The 21,746-nt window shown below is 38.4% G+C and overlaps 3 protein-coding genes across 3 annotated transcripts; 2 read left to right on the top strand and 1 right to left on the bottom strand.

Moving 5' to 3' along the window:
* The first annotated feature begins 10,484 nt into the window (after positions 1-10,484).
* Positions 10,485-13,556, top strand: LOC141592373 (heme-binding-like protein At3g10130, chloroplastic). Its single transcript, XM_074413004.1, has 7 exons — positions 10,485-10,900; positions 11,008-11,078; positions 11,454-11,555; positions 11,698-11,802; positions 12,215-12,350; positions 12,886-12,995; positions 13,225-13,556. Exons 1-7 carry the CDS (start codon positions 10,639-10,641, stop codon positions 13,303-13,305), a joined length of 867 nt encoding a protein of 288 aa, XP_074269105.1. The 5' UTR covers positions 10,485-10,638; the 3' UTR covers positions 13,306-13,556.
* Positions 13,557-14,450: 894 nt separating this feature from the next.
* Positions 14,451-14,933, bottom strand: LOC141590371 (uncharacterized). Its single transcript, XM_074410967.1, has one exon. The coding sequence runs from the start codon at positions 14,931-14,933 to the stop codon at positions 14,451-14,453; it is 483 nt and encodes a 160-aa protein (XP_074267068.1).
* Positions 14,934-19,014: 4,081 nt separating this feature from the next.
* LOC141590370 (uncharacterized) lies at positions 19,015-20,151 on the top strand. Its single transcript, XM_074410966.1, has one exon. The coding sequence runs from the start codon at positions 19,015-19,017 to the stop codon at positions 20,149-20,151; it is 1,137 nt and encodes a 378-aa protein (XP_074267067.1).
* The last annotated feature ends 1,595 nt before the right edge of the window (positions 20,152-21,746 follow it).

The following is a 21,746-nucleotide window of genomic DNA, read 5'->3' as shown; positions in this document are numbered from 1 at the left end:
TAAAACAGAAGAAAACAGAAATTAAACGGAGAATAAAGTGGAGAAAAGACTCCCTGAACTCCGCAAATCGATCAAACACAGCAGGGGAATGATCGTAAACAGGTACAGCAGCGAGCAACGGTCGATCGACCACCTCACCCATCGATCGACCAGGATGTCGAACAAGAACTCCGGGCGTGCAGCCAGTCGATCGACCATACAGACCAGTCAATCGACCGGAATAGCTGCTGCAACCTTCTGATTTCTTCGAATTAGCTTACTAACTTGAGCTAATATGGTCTATATTCCTGTAAAAGCACATAATAACGCGCCCAAAATTGCGCAAAACCCAAAGTAGCCATCTAAATGTTTAAAATCCTAAGCAAACTTAAAAGAGCGAAGTCTCGCGCACACAAAAGCAATAAAAAGTCTTAAAAAGCAATAAAATGAAAGTTTGAAAAAGCAGGTGATCAACTAATATTTGATCAAGAATGGCCACGGAATGGCCCACTTGGTCGGCTTCTGGCTACAAGAGGTAGCCTCAACAGTGCTCATCTCCTCAGCTGCACTCTTCTCAACTCCAACATCTGCAGCACTCAACGGATCAACAGGTCGGACATCTCCCCACTCAATGACCTCCTTTAGCTCATCAAAGTCCAAGTCGGATTCCCTCACTTTGACTGGCTCATCTTCAAGCTCCTCATCAGTGCCATAGCTAAGACATCCTAAGCCGCCCCTTGAGACGATTGGCTTCTGCACAGCTGGAGCAACATGCGGCTCTTCCTTTCCCAAACCAGCTCCTGCAATGTCAGAAATAGACGAATCTTCCTCCAATTTGCTCCTAATCTGGGGCGGAGGGGTTACAACAGGAACAAGCGTAGAGACAGGCATATCAGGAAGCACAAAATATGATTTCTTTTCAGAAACCGTATTACAAGTTATTGGCCACATGGAGTCTTTCTTCTTAGCAGTTTGGGCAAAGACAATAGAGTGTTTTCCTACTTTAAAGGTCAAAGTCCCTGACCCAACGTCTATAACTGCACCAGCAGTGTGCAGAAATGGTCTACCCAATATGATAGGAATGTGGGCATCCTCGGGCATATCTAGTACAACGAAGTCAACAGGGAAGAAAAACTTTCCTATTTGCACAGGAATGTCCTCTAAGACTCCTATAGGCTGGACCGCAGATCGGTCAGCCATCTGTATTGCCATGTTGGTGACTGCAAACCTATTCAACTTTAACTTCCTAGCAAGACTCAACGGCATCACACTAATACTGGCTCCTAGGTCACACAAGGCTTTCTCAATAGGAAAGGTGCCAATATTACATGGGACGGAAAAGCTACCTGGGTCTTCTAGCTTATGAGGTGCACTATGGGTCAGATAAGAACAAGACTCCTCAGTTAGTGCGACAGTATGCACAGTTTCAAGTGACTTCTTCTTAGATAAAAGTTGCTTCATGAATTTCATGTAAGCAGGCACTTGATTGACTAACTCAAGAAAAGGAACTTGCACATTTAAGCTACGAACAACATTTTCAAACTTATTAAATGATACCTGTTCCTTCGTCGGCACCAATCTCTCTGGATAAGGGGCTGTAAGAAGTAACTTAGCCCTCTCCTCTAAATCTCTCATGCCGGCATCGGTGGACTTAGGCTGAAAGTCCACAGCCTTCTCCTTGTTGTAACTCGACCCTTCGTCAGACCGTCTCAAATGTGAACCATTGACCGTCATCGGGTCGTACTTCGGAACCGAAACGGACCCATCAGCATTCGGGTCTTGTCTCAATATTTTCGGGGCAGTATTACCCCCAAACAAGTGGTCCCTCAAGTTATCAGGCATTGGAGGACGAAAAGAATCACCTTCAACAGCTCTGTCAGTAGATCGACCGGGTTGGTCAGTCGATCGACCGATTTCTACTGAGGACCGATGAGTTGTCTCTTTACGCTGACTGGTCGGTCGATCGATCGGGTATGTCGATCGATCGACCGACATACCTGCTGATCGTCTTTTTCTTGTTTTTATTCGTCACTGCCTTCTTTTTGCTTGGTTCCGCCTCATCTTTTTCAGCAATGTCCTCGACCATAGCGGGCCCATCAAGGGTAGACTCACTCCTCAAAGTAATGGCATTAAGGGTCTCCTTTTGATCCGTCTGAGTCGGTAAATGTCCCGGAGCTCGAGTTGTATTCTTGCTAGCCAATTGGGCAATTTGGCTCTCCAACATCTTCATCCCGGCCTCTCTAGCTTGAGACTCCTTCAGCAACAAATTCTTCAACTCATTGAAATCAGAACTTTGGGATTGTTGATGCTGCTGTGGGACATGCGGAGGCTTTTGGAACTGTTGTTGCTTATGAGGGGGCACATAATTCTGCTGATGTTGCTGCTGTGGAGGTTGAGTTGGATTTAGGACATTTTGGCTACTCCACCTCAAGTTTGGATGGACATTCGGCTCATAGTAAGTGTTTGTCTGCCTATAATGTTGAAAGGCAGCACAAGACTCAAAGGGACTAGGACAATTGTCCAAACATGTCCCTCAGCTCCACATCTTTTACAGACGAAGGGACCGTCTGAAACAGCATTTACATGGTAAATCCCTCCTTTTGAAGCTCCTCCCAACTCGTACTTATCAAACCTCGCCGTGAGAGCTTCTAATGCAGCTACAAAAGGAGATTCAGCAGCTCTCCTTTGATTTCCCCTGGAATTTCCATACTCAGCTTTGTGGGTGGCCAAGTCATCAATGATCTTCCACCCCTTAGTTTCTCCCATATTTTCCTGAAATCTGCCACTAGCTGCCGCATCCAGGATAGCCCTCTTATCGTCATAGAGCCCATTGTAGAACTGATTGCATAGGCTCCATTTCTCAAACCCATGATGCGGAATGGTTCGCACCAGCTTCTTGAAACGGACCCACGCCTCATGAAAGTTCTCGTCAGGACCCTGTTTAATGCTTGTGATCTGAGCTCTAATGGCATTAGTCTTCGAGGCGGAGAAATACTTCTTATAAAATGCCAAGGCCAGCGAATTCCAGTCAGTGATCCCATTAGCAGCTCGATCTAGGTCTCTGTACCACTCCCTTGCAGCATCACGAAGAGAGAATATAAACATTGTCTCCTTCACCTGGTCCTGGGTCACACCGGTTGGTGGGGGTATGGAACAGCAATAGTCAATAAATATCTCCGTATGCTTGGCTGCATCTTCATTTGCAGCTCCCCCGAATTGGTTCCTCTCAACCAAGTTGATATAAGAAGGCTTCGGTTCGAATTTTCTATCAGCTCCCGGTAATTCGAATCCCTTATATAGATTCGCAGCTGTCGGCTCAGAGTGACTTGCTATAGTTTCTTCTTCAGCCATCTCCAGAAAATCTGGAGATGTGACGGTCTCAGCCGAAGAAGTGGAAACAGGAGATGAATGTGGATCCTCCTCGAACAGCTCGTTCTCGTAGTAACTAGATAGAGTACTCAGCTCTTCCTCTGTCGGCAATACCCTAGATGATCGCCTCAACTCGCGCAAAGTCTTTTCAATCTCAGGATTGAACGGTTGTAATTCACCACCCTGTGACCTGCGCATAAGAAGAAACTACAAATAGAATATAAGAATAGTTTAAGAAACAGATGTCCCTTAAACTAAGAAACGGACTAAAATAAAACAACTAAAAATTAGAGCAATTGCCTCCCCGGCAACGGCGCCAAAATTTGATGCCCGTCGTTGTGTGCACCAAAAATAAAATTTATAATTCCTAACTACAACTATAGATAGCGGTAGCAGGGTCGAACCACAGAGAGGCAGATGTAATTATTAGTTGTCTAATTTCAGTCCAAGGTAACAATGATGTGGGGGTTTGATTGAATTGGTCTATAACTAATGAGCAAAAAAACTAAAGAAATGTATAAAATCAAATATAAAAAGGGTACTAAGATGGTCGGTTCACTGTAGTTTCGGCAGCAGCATACTAAGTAAGTCTGAAATAAACACATGAGGCGGGAAAACAAGAGGTCCTCTCGGTCCACTCTCAACAAGTAGCGTCTTTCGATCTCGCTACGGGTCCCTAATATCACTAGTACTGACTCTCGTCCTGAAAAGTGACTAATAATCCAAACTTTACCTATCTTTCTATCTTAGCATAGTTTAGTCATTTTAATTGGTAGTCTAACAACTTTCCCTATCTTTCGATCTAATGGGTCAGTCAATTACTAAGCAGTCAACTAGTCGCGTGCACTCGATTCGTCAAATATAGAATTTAAAGCAATTAAAACGAAGCAAAACCTCACGTGGCCAGTCGATCGACCAGGGTGTGCGGTCGATCGACCGTGGCGCGACTCAGGTCGTACTATTCTACTGCCGCCTAATCCTACAGATCCCCTATATCCTAGCACGGGGTATTTAGCTACTCATGGCTACGATAAGAACAACAATAAAATTGACTAATAAGGTAGAAGAATTCATGATTAAAACGACGAATTAAACAATTAACAATAAACGATAAATTTGGCTTTCGGGAGACCATTCTAGCAATTCCTATACTATGAATGAAATAAATAACGAAACTGAACAGAAGAATACCGAAAAGGATTTGCAGAGAGAGATCCATAACCGAAAGCGAAAGGAACTTTATTAATGGAAGAACAATAATCTCGAACCCTAATTATTTGATATTCTAAAACCTAAGTAAAACTGAATGAAAACTGAATAGAAACTCGATGAATAAAGCTTAATGTCAGGTTACGTTATATAGGAATATAACGTAACATTATTCGCAAAACCTAATACACATTGGGCTTCCTTATTCTCGATCTTCTTGTTTGCGTCAGAGTAGCGACTTGGTCGATCGACCACGGTGACCGGTCGATCGACTGAGGTAAGCTGAACAGGAGTTCCTGTAAGTCGGGCTTCGGTCGATCGACCATAGTGTCTAGTCGATCGACTAGAGTAGCTGATAATCCGCTTTTAATTCTTCATAAAGTTGTCTTTTAAGCTTCGAAACGCGCACCAAGTTCATCTCTCGAGTCTCTACTTCATGTCAAATGCAATGCAAGGTACTCAGGGACGGATTTAGATCAATATCTACTCATTTCCGCATAAATCTGCAATATTACATAAAAATACGAAAGTAGACGAAATGGGGCAAATAGTAGCATAAACTACACAAATGAGCTCTGAAATGCGTGCAAAATGAGGTGTAAAACATCATATAAATGACACACATCAATCATGTTGAACTGTTTAGTAAAATTGTGGAGTACTATAAAATGTACCCAAATATCAAGTGTTTGCGACCATTTCTTCCAGTTGTATTATGGTAACATCGCTCTCTTGACGTGGTAAAAAAATGTATATTCAATTATTTCCTTTCCAAATGAGTCCAAAGCTGAACCTAAACCTGCCACTGAGGATCCCAAGTACAACCAACGGTACACACGTACCGATATATGAATATGTTGTCGTATATCCTAAGAATGTTTCTAGTTTTCTTCATTTTATCAGACAACAACAAAATATGACAAACAATTAAACTCAACTGTCTATTTGCTAAATTTTATGTATTTGGAACAAATGTGTTCTATTTGGTATGATCTGAAAATATGATGACATATTATAGTGATGAATTGTTGAGTTAAACTTTAACATGTTGATTTAATAGTTCAATATGTCACCACTTAACCTATGTTATTAGATTATTCTAATGTCAACAATAATCTAAAATATGATGATATTTTATACCGATGAATTGTTGAGTTAAATTTTAACATATTGAGTTAATTGTTCAATATGTCACCACTTAACCTATGTTATTAGATTATTCTAATGTCAACAATAATCCAAAATATGATGACATATTATACTGATGAACTGTTGTGTTAAATTTTTAATATGTCACCAAATGAAGAACTTAAGTAATCATTTAAATTAAATATGGAGTTATAAACATCTGAGCTCGATATGGTAACATTGTCTTCTGTCCCCAGGAAGCAGACATAGGCTATGCCAACGACCTCCTCTTCAGCCACATCAACATCTTTCTCTTGAGCCACAACATTTACTTTTCCTTTTCCTTTCCTTTTTCCGCCACAACTTTCTTCTTTCCTTGAGCCTTTGATTGCTCAATCGGCTCATTTGTCACAACTTGCTCAATATTTAACAACACAAAAAAAGAATACATCAATTTAACAACATCAAAATACAGCAGTTTAAGTTATGAAACATACATAAACTGTAACTGGTAAAATTCAGTTTGGGACCATTTCAACTATACAACAATGATATTTTAACGAACAATGTAACTTATCTACATTTTTAACAAAATTCACCACATATTGAGTTATGAAACATTCAGAAACTGGTACCATTTTCAGTTTGTGACCATTACAACTATAAAACAATGAAATTTAAAATGATTACAAATAACACACGCCCAAATACATAACAAGTACTTATTTTAACGAATGATGTTACTTACCTACATTTTCAACAAAACTCACCACATATTAACTGGTACCATTTTAAGTCAGTTTATGACCATTACAACAATAAAACAATTAACTCTAGAGTGCTTATGAATAACACTTGCCCCAATTAGTTAACCGGTTCTTAACTCAACTGATAACATGTTAGGGTAAGAAACATACACCCAATTTAACTCAATTTGTGACCATTTTATTTAGACAACTTTGAATCCTAAACTCGGGACAAATAACACATTTGCCTAATACATAAGTCGTACATATTTTAACAAACCTTGTGACCATTTCAATTATTCAACAATAAATATACAATTATTAAACCAAGAATCAGAAAAATAAACAATAAAATCGAAAAGAAGACCATTATCAGTTGCATGTACCATTATACTGAAACCAACAAAAATTAATTAAATGGTCAGAAATCATCTTGTGTTGAAATACCCAAAAAATAAACGATTAAATATACAATTATTAAACCAAAAATAAAAAACATAAACAATAAAATCGAAAAAACAACCATTATCAGTTGCATGTATCCATTATTAAACCATAAACAAAAGCATATACAAAGAGACTAAAAAACAACAACTGATCTATTATATGTCGACATGGATCACTTGCATGTGACCATTAATAAACCACAAACAAAATCATAAACAAATAAACCGAAAATAAGATCTATGAAAATGAGATTACCTCCTCCATTCCCGACATCATCTACTGGCTTTATTGCTCTTATATTTTTCTTAACCAGTTGCCGTCTTGCAACTTGTTTCGTTGACATTTTCCCACTATTTTCTTATAATGTTTTCGAATTTGGTCGATTTGAATGATGATTTTGAAAAAAGAGAGAAGGAGAGAAGGAGAAATTTTTAGAGAGAAGGAGGGAAGATGAAAAAGTGACGGTATTGTTTAGATAACTAGTATAGATCCCGCGCATGCAATGCGCAGTATATAGAGTTTTTTTTTTTACTTTTTTTAGTGTATTATTTATATTTTATAAATTTGCACCTTATTAATATTTAATATTTCACTTCATTGTATTTTGATATGATACATAAAAAATTGAAATGGAAAACTAATTCAAGAGAATTAAGTTAAATTGTGTATTTTTTGTAATGAATTTGGTTTATTGTCATGAAGCTAAAAATAAGTATGTGTCAAGTTATTCTCTACAGTAATAATTATTGCATCATTAAAAAATTTAGTAACTTAGAGTTTATAGTTTAATACCAACTTTATTTTATTTTAATGATAAAAATCATAATTGCGAATTTAATTAAGAGAATAGAGTTTGATTATAAGAATATATTAATTGAAAAGATAAAAATGTAATGAATGAAAGTTTTACTTATTATCTTGTTTAGCTAGTTGTCTTTTGGAGGGAAAACTAAAATTTTTTATTCTCTTAGTAGTAAGGGGGCAGAGCAAATCCTCTGTCCCATTTCATTTCTCATCTTGTGTCCCATTACCTCTCCTAGTGACACATTAGCACTTTGATATATAATATTGTACCATTTTATTATTTCAAGCGTGATGTGTCAAGATCTTAAGGATGGGACACAAGATGTGACATAAAAGTGGGACAGGTGATCTCTACTAGTAAGGGGGAGGGGGATTAGGTTAAAAGTGTGATTCAATTGCGTTTTTTAATAACAAAAGGTCTCATCTGTCATTAATCACTCCACAGTACCAATGCCCAGTCAAATCCCTAACCGTTGTACATTTAAATGCTACTATTCGACCCGTCGCAACCTTGTGACGCATATATCCGCCACAAACAAGACTTATTGTTAAAAAAATACTCCCTCTAATTTCATATTTCTTCCCATTGTTTGTGGGCACGGGTATTAAGGAGAATAATAAAATAAGAATAAAAGAGTTGGGTGAAGTTTGGTGATAGGAGAGATGAATGAATAATTAGGAGTTAAATAAGAAATTGTGGGCCACAAACATTAAGGGAAAGAATAAAGTAGAAGTAAAAGAGTTAGGTGAGGTTTGTTGATGAGAGAGAGCGATTAATAAAATAAGAGTAAACGTTTTTAAAATAAAGAAGGTAATAAAATCTGAATAATTCATTTTAGAAAATAGGGAAAAAATAATGAGAATACTCTAAACTATGAGGGTGCTGCTCAAAATACTCCAAACTCGGTCTTAACTACCAATAAAACCAACTTTTACAACCCTTCTCTTTGAACAGAATAAGTGTTTTTTCAACTTGTTATAGCAGGTAATTTGTAACGTGGGCCCGCCTTAATCCTTTAATCACTCTTCATCTTCCTCCTTTGTCCATTTAAGCTTTCTTGTAACTTTTTTTTCTAAAGTTTTTTCTCTCTCTTCCATTTCCACGGTTCTTTCTCCTAACTTTTATTTTTTTTTTCCTCTTTTCTTCTTCTGAAAAATGTACACAGACTAATTAATGTTGGGAATATTCTATATGGTGAGAAAACTACATTTAACAATCACAGCCCACAAGCAGTAATTATTAAAGGTAAATTAAATTTCCAAAGAACTTTTATTTCCATATTCATGAGCTTACCTTCCGTCTGATTAAATAATCTAAATTGGAACAATTGTTTTCACAAGTGATGTATTTTCTTCTTTTTCACCCTCCATCTTTTCCTCTTTTTCCATCCTTGAACCTTTTCTTCTCGCAACTATTCAACATTTTAGGTTAAATCAGGACTCTCATCTTTATACATCAGTTAAAAATCTTTCATACTTTTTTTTTAAAAATTTTCTCTCCTTAGCATCACTGCCAATGGGAGAAACTTCTGTGAAAAATATGGGCGCCTTAATCCAGATGATTGTATGCGATTTGGAGAAGATCAATGGGGCGTGTTGGAGAAGAGAGAAAGAGCAGTGTAATGACGTTGATGTAGGTAGATGGCATTAGAAAAGAAAAAGTGGGGTTAAAACCTTTTACTGGCTTAGCAGGTAGTCGGTCGACCTATTCTAATATAAGAGAATGGGTGTAATAGTTGGTTTTATTGACGGTTAAAATTAAGTTCAGAGTATTTTGAGCAGCACCCACATAGGTTAGAGTATTCTCATTAAATAACTCAAAAAAAATCCCGATTTGTAAATATCATCGACGTTTTAGTAAATATCGTCGACGTTTTCATTTCAAAAGACGATAATGCCCTTTGCATAATTACACTATTTTCTCTCTCTAAACAATTTTCTCTCAAATTCTACTAAAAACCAACTACATTTCGATCTCTCGTCGCATTAAACCAATTAAAAGATGTTAGAAATTAACGCACATCGACTAGAAAACTTAAATAAATTTAAAAAATCGGCAAATAAACGTATTAAACACGGTTTTTAAAAAAAAAATGAACTAGCTCATGGACTAAATGTTGAGATTCAACAATCGACCATGAACCAAACGTTGAAAACCAACGTTTGCCATGGTCCAAACGTGGGAAACCAATGTTGGTCGTGGTCCAAACGTGGGAAACCAACGTTGGCGTAGTGGTCAAACGTTAGAATCCCACGTTTACGGAGATTTTTTTTTTTTTTTTTTTTTTTTTTTTTTTTTTTTTTTTTGAAAAAGTTCAAAAAAAAAAAAATTCTCTCGTGGCCAAACGTGGGATTCCAACGTTTGGACCACGGCCAACGTTGGTTTCACGTTTGGACCACGACAACGCGTTGGTTTTCAACGTTTGGTCCATGGCTGAACGTTAGATCTCAAAGTTTGGTCCATGGTTCAACTTGGGGGTACAAATTTCAGATTTACGCAGAAAAATTGCAATGTTTGTTATTACTAATCAATACGTGACATAAATCAATTATCGAATGGATTTAACGGTGCGCAAAAAAAAAAATTAACCAAATAATGAAGCGATTAAGTTGTTTAAGTACCGGTGATTCGAGATCCGTCGTGTTGTTAATTGTTGTTGTTGTTGTTTTTTTTTTTTTTTTAATTTAGTTGAAGTTGAGAGGAAATTTTTTTGAGAGAGAAAGTGTTGGATGAGTGAAAGGGCAGTTATCGTCTTTTTTATGAAAAACGTCGTCGATATAAATCAGCCCTCAACAAAATATAGAATATGAGAGCCTAGAAAAAAGTGGAATGTTGGTGGGAGTAGCCAACTAGATAATTGACTCTCTGAATTTTTAAAAGCTCTATTCATCAACTCCCCCACATTCGTTATCCGACTGCCTGGTCTGCCTCCCTCTGCAGTTAAGGTAAAATAAAATGCAAGCAGTAGGAATTCACAACATCAGGAGGATCATCAATGAGCGTCCAAATTTGGTGACTAAATCCATGGCGGCAAATGATGGTCGGCGGAATAAAAGTAATTCGGCTTGGGAAGCTCGAATCTCTCTACTTTTGGCCATCGCAACTCAGACTGCGTCTCTCTCTTCACGAGTTTTGACTGATTTATATTCCGAAACCACCAAGTATGTCGTTCCCAAACAATTTGAGGCTTCTACTCTTGACCAAGCTTTTATGTCCGGTATACAACTTTATTCTGATGCTTATATTTGTAGTACAGAGTATTCACAAATTCATTTTCATTTCTGCTATTTTAACTCTATTTTATTACTCTTGTTTTTGTTTTAGTTCCGGACCTTGAAACAATCAAGTTTAAGGTGTTGAGTAGGATGCCTCAGTATGAGATTCGGCAACTTGAGGTATTCCGAGTTTTTATGGATGAATTTCTGAAATTGAATGCTTTAATTGTGGAAATGAATACTCCCTCTGTTCCCGGTCATTTGTTTACCTTTAGTTTTGGTATAAAAACCAAGGAAAGGGGAGGGGACTATTTGTGGTGATGGTTAGTGGATGACAAGTGGACCATAATGGATGTGTATGTAGAAAGGTAAACAATAATAAAATGGAATAGGAAAACAAATAACTAAGACGGAGGGAGTAATTAGAAGCTCTTTTTTATTACAAGGCTGGCCAACTTTTACATAGTCTAAGAAGCCAATGGTTCATTATGCTGGACACATTGTATTCTTTGAATGTGCACTTCTAACTAGGATTATATATACTCCATTAAACAGCCTTATTTTGTTGCGGAAGTCAACATGCCTGGGAGTAAGGGATTCGATTTCTATGGAGCTTCCCAGTCCTTCAACATGCTAGCTGAGTACTTGTTTGGTAAGGTATTCTGCTACCTTTCTCCACTTAGTCAACCTCAAATTTTGGGTATACATAATGCTCAGTCTTTAACATGGCCTGACCGATTTTCAATGTACTGTGCTCACGGCCTCATGCTGATTCTGCAACCTGATTTGCGCTATTCAGAATATAGCTAATGAGAAGATGGAGATGACCACACCTGTTAGTACTCGTAAATCGACGTCTGGTGGAGAGAAAATGGAAATGACAACCCCTGTTATCACAAGGAGGGTAAGCATTCGTTATACTCCGTAATATCTACCTTTAGTAGTCTGAGTCTCTTACTTTTTGGCTTTTGGTTCTTTAGTTCACATTTGCCTCATATTCACTACCAACATTTTTTTTTTTTTTTTTTTTTTTTTTTTTTTTTTTTGTTTATAATATATTCAGATGTGATGTTATGATACTTGCCAATGTTCTCTTGCTAAGAGCTAATCCTTTGTTTGTATGGTGGGATATAAAGGAAGGGGGAAACAATATCCATAGATTTAAGGTATAACACCAAAGCGTCATTCCCCTTCCCCTTCACCCCACCCTACGTCCCTACTCCTTTCATAAACTCTATCCACGCACTATTAGTGTACTGCTCCATTTTGTTTGATATAATTATTTTCTATTAAAAAATTGGAGCTTCCCAATTTAGGCTGGTGGGCAAGAAGCGTGGGTGATGTCCTTTGTCATGCCTTCCAAGTATGGAGCTAAATTGCCACTACCAAAGGATTCGGCTGTAAGGATCAAAGAGGTGTCAAATAAAATTGTTGCTGTTGCTGTCTTCTCAGGTATGGACTGACCTTCGATTGAGAAAGTTTATAAATGGTAATTTTCTTATGGGCACTCACAACGGACAATTGATTTCCTTGCTTCCTTATGGGCACTCACAACGGACAATTGATTTCCTTGCTTCCTTATGTATTGGTTCCTTGTAGTGGTTTTGGCAGGTCGTAAACCTGTGTTGCTGTATACTAAATACTACAGCTACGTCTTTTTCTACAGACTGCTAATTGACACAGATTATGATCATGCTGCAAAATATATAACAAATATGTTCAGATGAGTGAAGAGTAGCATGAATTACATACTGGCTTGAAATTTATTGTTAGCATAGAGAAATATTAAAAGCACAAAAATGGTGTCACTGATGTGACCTAATTCGGAGGCGGATCTTCCCAATGAAGTTAGGGTTGAACCATGTGCTGAGAGCAATGACAGAATAATGAATTCTTAAAATGTTATTAAAACATGCATTTTTTTTTACTCCTGCATGCTTCTTCTACTTATCAGTATATCTTAAATATCTTCTTTACGGGAAGCTAGGTTATGTGACTGATGAAGAAGTTAAGCAGCGAGAGTCGATGCTCCGAGATGCTCTGAAGAATGATAAGGAGTATCACGTAAAAGTTAGAGCACAAGTTGAAGTTCTCCAGGTAAGACAGTATTTATTTATGAGACATAATTTGATAGAACTTTTAGAAGCTTACCCTTTTCTTTTCAGCATTGGTAACAAACTAACAATATCATTACTACGAGTGACCTTTAGGAAATACTCCGTATATAATTTTGAAGAGGAGAAAATTTGAGCAGTATGCATCTGCATTCCTTAGTTGTCTTCTTCAGAATGGCGCTCTAACTTACAATACTCTTAAATTATTGCAGTATAATCCCCCATTCACACTCCCATTTACGCGGCGTAATGAAGTTGCTCTGGAAGTTGAAAGGAGACAAATTAGTTCCTGAACCATATCCATATTTGTCGAATATACAGAAATGGCAACATCAAAGATTGCCTGCGGTATCCTGTGTGTGTATAATACAATTCACCTCTGCCTTGAAAGGTGAAAGGGAAACAAGTTAGATCCTGAACTGTATCCGTGGCTTTTGAATATACAGAAATGGCAACGTTAAAGATTGTCTACGGTATCTTGTGTGTGTGTGTGTATAACTTATATACAGAGTAAATAATACTTATAGTTCAGCTGTTTATTGTCTATACTTCTCTTCTTCATGGATGGGTTTATTATTAGAAAAACAAATTTATCATGAAGGCATAAGTGTAAATAGCATGAGTTTGTTCTACTCCGACCTGTGTGATATTTTGACACTGCCCGAGGACCTGAAGACCAGACCTAATCTGGCCTCTGTAATGCCACGTGTTTGTTTTATTACTCTTTCCGAGAAGGCAATTTAGAGAAAGATAGGTCTAGGATTCCTCCCTCTTACTTGTGCCGAACTCTTGTCTCACTGCTAGAGTATAAAACCGATCTTGGGACTCCAACCAAAAAGCTTAAGCTTAAGCTGATGGTTGGAGTCCCAAGATCGGTTTTATACCCTACCACTCAAATTATACAATAATAATACTGCATGGCTATTACTCCCTTCATCCCGTTCATTTGTTTACCAATTCTATTTTAGGATATCTTATTTATTTGTTTACCTTTCTATATCAGGGAGGTTTTTTTTGGCTAATTTGAACATCCAGGGGCACTATTGTGCACTTGTCATTCATTAACTATAACCACAGATGGTTCCCTCGTCTCTTTTGGTCTTTGTGCCAAAAGTCGAGGTAAACAAATGACCGGGATGGAGGGAGTATTAAGTTGTGTTGGATCCTAGTGTTCCATATGTTTGCAATAAAACAGGTTATACACATCCATGCATGTATGCAACACTCCCATTAGAAAGGCAAATGGGATCATTTGCTGTAACATATTATCATGAGTTGATTTTTCTGTTATGATAATTGTCTTACAGTATTTGTTTTTTCAGTAGACATACCTCCATCTGTCTGATGGCGATGTCTGCGTTGAAAAGCTGAGTGGATACTAAGCAGAACTGTGTAGCTTAAGTTCTGTATAAAAATTACATATTAGAAGTCACCAATACTACAATTCTACTTGAGGAATACATTTCAGAGATGGTGTCCATATGTCATTGCTACAGCACTTGTCAGTTGTCTTGACTTTCTCTGTTCCAGCCGTTTGTAGCTCAGGAACGACGTCCTTCAACAAGACAACTCCTTTTTCTAATATCTCCTTCAGCTCTTGCCTGCTGATAACAACCTTTATTCTCAAACTGCTATTCTGGGTCTCTCCAACTTGGGTCGACTCGGGTTCTGAGAAATGAACCTTTTTCCCAATCTTTGGAGATGGAGTTGGAGGTGCAGGCACAAGATGGTAAAAACGACCTGCCATAAGTTGAATATCTGACTTTAGATATTGGCGAACTGGAAGCATATCTGAGAGTGCATGACCCTTGAATTCTGACAACACTTGCTCGACTTTAATTGATGCTTTGTATTCCAAAATGCTACCATCTCTTTTCTTGATTTTAACTGTCTTCGCTTGCAATCTCAAGCAGTTTCCCATGGCTACTAAAATATGCCGGTATGAAAGATCGTCTATGCAGATGAAGAAACAGGCAGATTATATTATATTATCTGGTAGTATATGTAAGGGGGGGGTGGGGGTGGGGGTGGGGGTGGGGGTGGGGCGGTTCCAAGTGCACATAATTGTTGTTGGTGTACAAGTTGGACTAAAATATATGCACACCATTCCTTTATAGTTGTACATAGGATTAACTTGTCAGAAAGCACTAGTAAAAGTGTAGTTTGCTGTGTTATAACAATGTGCTCTATTGTCATTGTCATGAAAACAACAAAGATGGAATGTTATTGGCTGCGCTATCAAGTAAATGGTGTTTTACTGTCCTTGACAAGGTCAGCCAGTTACAACTTCATTATTAACTTAGGTCATTAATATTGACCTTTTTCTTCTCCCTTTGCACTTTGCAGGTCCATTAACAGATTCAGCTACTGGTCGGCTGCGAAATTTTCATTTCATTTTGCTAACTTGTCTTCTACAACATTTAATAATTCATTTATCCCAGTCATTTATTTGCCTTTTTCGTACATTGATTTTAATCACCTTGATTTAATATTTAGCGGGTTCAGGTGAGGGTGAAATTAACATCTCTAATATATGTTGTGTTAAGCTTATGTTCTTGAGACGATTTTCAGCAAGTATATTCGAGTTCCTAACATTTTCACTTGGGTGTATGACTTGGAGGAACCTTCGAGCACAGGTCCAAGAGTCGATTGTACAGTGTTGAGATGATTTCACTCTTACGCAGTGGTTTACTGGCATGATGTAGCAACTTTTCTCTTCTCTGCTTCCGTTTTATTTGCTCTTTGGTAGTGACATATTTTCCACTATGAAGGTGAAAAATTGTATCTGCTTTTTCACCGTCCAATTACTTGGAGTTGCCTACTTGCAACTTATTGAGTACGGGTTGAAACATTAAATCAAGCTAGTTTTAAATCCGTACAAATTACAGACACGCTCTTTAAGAATTTGTTATTATAAAAAACAAAATGTGAATATTCATGACAAATTTTATATTAACTGATAGAGTCAAAAGTGTCGAGTCAATAAGGACTTCTTAGGCCTAGTTTGGTTTCATTTAAGGGTTTTTTTGTCGGAATAATGAACTAGTCTTCCCGTCCCATTAGTTGTTGTGATTAACGTGTTTTGATGCATGTGTGGAACATGGTTTTGAGAGGAGAGTTCGGAATCCCGAGCAAGTGCCTCTAACCACACCCATAAGCAAGCAATCAAGTGAACACGGTTTCTACACGAGCTAGCATAGGAGTTGTCATCCCTTGGTGAACAAGCATGGAGGCTAAATGGTGAAAGGAGCATGAAAAGAAGAAGCAATTTTTGGAGCGGAGATCAGTCCAGGACGCAGCCTGCGTTCTCCTCAGCCTTTGAGCATTGATCATCTGTCTTAAACCATTTCGTGGAAGCCCAAATCATGCTTAACCTAGAGGGGAGTGCAACCATATATATAGTTCATGGTTTGAAGACCTAGTTCATCACTTCATTATTGAATAATCAAAAACTTGTATGTTAAGAAAGAACTTGGTATTTTTGGAGAAAGTTGTAATCTTTGGTTTGATTTTGATGTCAATCTTTCCATTAACCTTAGATTCATCTATGGTTATGGAAGGCTAGACCTTTTGCTTGGTGTAATTGGGTAGACTCTACTTTTCTAAGCTTTGTAAGACTCTTTTAATCTTTCCTCAATAATTATTGCATTTTCCTTGAAATTCTTGTTTATGTTGGATGTTATTGTGTTACGAGTAGCTAACTTTGCATGTTAATCATCTTACTATTGCAATCCTTGTAGCAAGCTTAGATCTTTATGAATTTGGATTAAAGTTTGTATCTTTGTAAGTGAATTAGTATGTTGATCTTTGGGATAGTTGGATTAAGCCTCCTAAAGGATTAATCTTGACTTCTTTTGTTTGGAATTGATCTTAATGCTCTTGTGTGTAAGCCTTGTTGTGATTTTCAATTGGGTGACCATATAAGTAGGATTAACTACTCTAACTTAGGAGCAAGTAATCCCCATCTTACAAAAGTTGTTGAGTAATTATTGAGAGAACAAAAGAGAGAATCTTTGTGCTTAGGAAGTAGATGTTGAACCATATTACACCAAGTTTCTCCTTTATATTGAATCCTTCACACTAGTTGTTTGTTGAATTGTCTCAATAGGAAAGTCTACATTTTTACTCATTTTCATGATTGTTTCCAACCAAATGCTTTTTCCATTTATGTTTCCTATAAGTTGAACATTGTTAATAGCCATTGTTTGTGATTAGTTTAATTTGTTGAGCCTAAATTGTCATTAGTGTCTTAAATAGTTTACAATTCAAGTCTTAGTTAAAGGTCCATCCTTTGGGTTCGACCCTAGCTTACCATATTACTACTTTATTGTTAGTAGTTAGTAGAGTCTACTTAGGTTTATAAATTGTTAATTTGATAGTTAATTCTAGTAATAACGACAACCGGTATTTTTACTATCAAATTTTGGCGCCGTTGCCGGGGAAAACAATGTAACTAGAACTTGATTTGTGATTTATGCTTTGTTGTTCGTACTTCCTTGTTAAAAGTAAGTGGTAGTTCTAATCTATCTTGTTTAGTGTAAAGGTATATGCCTAGGTCTCAACACCAAGGTAGTGAGTTCAATTTAGAAGAAGAGGACGAATTTTGAGCATACTCTTGGTTATTCACAAATCCTTTCTATACTCGACCTCAAAGGGAAGAACGAGTTGAAGAGGAACATACCACACCCATTTCTGTTGAACCAATAGAAGTCGAGTATCCACAATAGTCTAATGATACAAGAACCATTCGAGAGCTCCAGGCTAGAAACTATGATACTCAACCCCTATGCATTGCCTACCCACCCATGGGGGCTAATACAAATTTTGAGTTGAAGGGTTACTTTATCCACAATCTACCCAAGTTTCATGGGCATGCGGGGGATGACCTCAACCGTCATCTCTCCGAGTTCCACATGATGTGTGAGAGTGCTATACCAAATGGTGTCACGGAAGACCAATTCAAATTGAGGGCTTTTCCATTCTCTTTACTAGATGCGGCAATGGATTTGCTATTCTACCTTCCACCGGGTAAAATTCGTACTTGGAAGGCCATGAAGTCGGCATTTCTTGAAAAGTTCTACCCCGATTCAAGACACAACCATGCTAAGAAGGCCATCACTTCTTCGGAACAAGATCCAAGTTAAAGCTTGTATGAGTATTGGGAAAGGTTCAAGAGGTTGGTTGCCCAATGTCCACACCACGGGCTAAGTGGTGATGACCTATTGGTGAACTTTTGTGACGGTCTTACTTAACAAGACCAAAGAATGGTGAATGCCGCTACAAGTGGAGGGGTTGACAACTACTCTGTGGCGAAAGCAAATGAAATTATAGAGAGGCTAGCCTCAAGCACAAGAAGCTATGGGAGAGGAAGTCGGGGGTCAAAAACTCTCAACTCAATTGAAACACCCTCTCCCTCCAACCAAAAACTAGAGAAGACCCTGGATGATCTCACCAAAATGGTAGCTCACTTGATGGGGAACAATCAAAGTGTAGGTGGAGCACAAGGATCCAATACGGAGTGCAATTTTTGTCAAGGTCCACACCCGGTGGAGTCTTGTCCCATCATGTAAGAACAAGGGATAGGCCATGAGAATGTGAGTGCCATGGGGCATGGTAACTATAATTCTAGAAATCCTACCGGGGATGGGTACTACAAATACGATCCAAGTGGAAACACTTACAACATCGGCTCAAGGGACAATCCAAACCTTAGTTGGGGAGGGGATACTTTAAAGAGTTTCCAAAATCGGCAATTCAACCATTTGAGGAACCAAAATTCACAAGGTCCAAACCCTAACTACCAAAGAAACCAAAATTTTCAACAAGGAAAAGGAGGATTCTTCCAATTTGGGAATCAAGAGAACCAAGGTCCTCAAGGCAACCACAAAAATTTTCAACAAGATGGAGGTCCCTCATCTCAAGGAGAAGATGACTTGTCCACTAAATAAATGTTGAAAATTCTTTTTAAAGGTCAAGCCGAAACAACAAGGAGATTTGACAAAATGGATGCCAATAAACTCTCAAGTGATGCAAGGGTGAAGAATATTGAAATCCAACTTGGCCAAATTTCGCAAGAAATTGCCAAGAGCAACCAAAAGAACTCTACTTCAATCCCTTCTACCTCATTCCCTCCAAGGGAGAATGCAAGTGCCACGACCTTGATAAAAGGGAGAACCTTAGAATCTCCCCCAAAGAAGATGAGAAAGGCAAAGTCAAATGAGAGGATTATTGACATTGAGATACAAGAGGAAGAAGAGATTGTGGTTGATAAAGAAAAAGAGTCACAATCCAAAGTTGGTAGTGAAGAATTGAAGAGTCCGTTGAACATGGACAAAGGAGAGAAAGAAAGCAACAACACCAATGATCATATTGAAGAGATTGTGAGAGAACATGTCGTGGAGGTACCTTTTCCTCATGCTCTCACACATTCTAAGAGATTTGAAAGGGATGAGGATCTCTATGAAACCTTTAGGAAGTGTGAAGTAAACATTCCCCTACTCAATCTTTTAAAAGGTGTTCGGAGGTATGCAAAGTTTCTCAAGGAACTTTGTACGCCTAGGAGAAACACAAGAAAGGGAACCCAAAAAGTAAGGGTAAGTGAACATGTCTCCGCCATATTTAAAAAATCACTTCCCAAAAAGTGTGGCGATCCGGGGATGTTCACTATAGCATGCTCAATTGGGGAGAAGAGTTTCACCCATGCTATGTTAGATCTTGGTGCATCAATTAATGTCATGCCCTATACTCTTTTTGAGACTTTGGGACTTCCACCTTTGAACAAAACCGACGTAGTGATCCAACTTGCGAATCACTCAAATATTTACCCTAAGGGGATGGTGAAGTATGTGTTGGTAGAGGTGAACCATTTAACTTTCCCGGCCGACTTCTATGTCCTTGATATGGAAGTCGACTCGAGGGCCACTCCGATCCTTTTAGGAAGGCCTTTCATGAAAACCTCTAAGACAAAGATTGATGTGTCTAATGGGAACCTCACTATGGAATTTGACGGAAAGAAACTCACATACAACATCTATGATGCTGTGAGACAACCTAACGACTCACATTCTTGCTATTTCTTGAACATAATCGAACCAATTGTCTCCCAAGTGTATAATTTGTGTCAAAGGGACCCTCTTTAGGTTGCTTTTACTAACGATTTGGACCAAGAAGGTTTGCGTGTAGTGTTGTCTCATGATGTGTAGGAGATGAGTATTCCGAAGAATTGGACAAGGAAGAAAGTCTTGAAGATGGGGAAAAAAATACTCAAAGGAGAAAATGAAGGTGCACGATCCAGCCTGGGATGCAGCCTGCGTCATACAACGCAGCCTGCATCATATGACGCAGCCTGCGCCCTTTCACGCAGCCTACGTCCTCCTCGGGTCTCAGCTGAAATGTTGGCATATCAAGAGCATAAATTCCCTACACCCTTCCTCCCCCTAGAAACCAATCTTGAGCGGCCATTACCCTCCACCATAAAACCACCTAAACATGAACCAAAACCTATTCCAAATCACCTTAAGTATATATTCTTTGGAGAAAACAACACCCTTCCATTGATTATCTCAAACCAACTCAAGAAGGAGCAAGAGGAGAGGTTAGTGACCATGTTGAAAGATCATAGAGAAGCTTTCGAGTGGAGCATCGCCGATATCAAAGGGATAAGGCCGAGTACTTGCATGCATAAGATTCGATTGGAAAAAGAGGCAAAGCCCGTGAGACAACCTCAACGAAGACTCAATCCACCCATGATGAAGGTGGTGAAAGAGGAAGTCATCAAGCTCCTTCAAATGGGAATCATTACTCCATTAGTGATTCCCAATGGGTAAGTCCTACTCAAGTTGTACCAAAAAAAGGCGGGGTGACGGTAGTCAAGAATACCCAAGGGGCATTGATTCCCACTCATTTACAAACGGGATAGTGGGTATGCATTGAATATCGTCGTCTCAACCAAGTCACTTTAAAGGACCATTTTCCCCTACCCTTTCTAGATTAAATGCTAGAAAGGTTGGGTGGAAAAAAGTACTATTGTTTTTTGGACGGGTACTCCGGATATTTTCAAATCTCTATTCATCCGGAGGACCAATCCAAAACAACTTTCACTTGCCCATTTGGAACATATGCTTACCGTCATATGCCCTTCGGATCGTGCAACGCTCCGGGAACTTTCCAACGTGCATGATGAGCATTTTCTCCGACTATGTGGGGCGCATATTGGTAGTATTCATGGATGACTTCACAATCCATGGAGACTCCTTTGAGTCGTGTCTAAACCACCTAGCTATGTTCCTAACACGGTGTATAGACTCTCACCTCATACTCAATTCCGAGAAATGTTATTTAATGGTGAGTAGTGTCATCGTGCTAGGGCACATAGTATCGAAAATAAGGATTGGGGTTGATATGGCAAAAGTGGATGTGATTAAAAGCTTGCCATATCTATCTAATACTCGAGATGTTAGGTCGTTTTTAGGACACGTCGGCTTCTATGGAAGGTTTATAAAGGACTTTTGAAAAATTGTTAAACCCCTTGTGTAAGCTCTTGCACAAAGATGCGGAGTTCTTGTTTGATGATGATTGTAGGAGAGAATTTGACTTATTGAAGGAAAGCCTTGTATCGGCTCCAATAATTCAAGCACCAAGGTAGGATCGTCCATTTGAAATCATGACGGATGCAAGTGATTTTGCTATTGGGGCCGTGTTGGGCCAAAAAGAAGACAAAGCTTCCTATGTCATC

Source organism: Silene latifolia, chromosome 7 (genome assembly GCF_048544455.1).
Source record: "Silene latifolia isolate original U9 population chromosome 7, ASM4854445v1, whole genome shotgun sequence".
Classification (NCBI taxonomy): domain Eukaryota; kingdom Viridiplantae; phylum Streptophyta; class Magnoliopsida; order Caryophyllales; family Caryophyllaceae; genus Silene; species Silene latifolia.
This window is presented reverse-complemented; position numbering and strand designations above follow the sequence as displayed.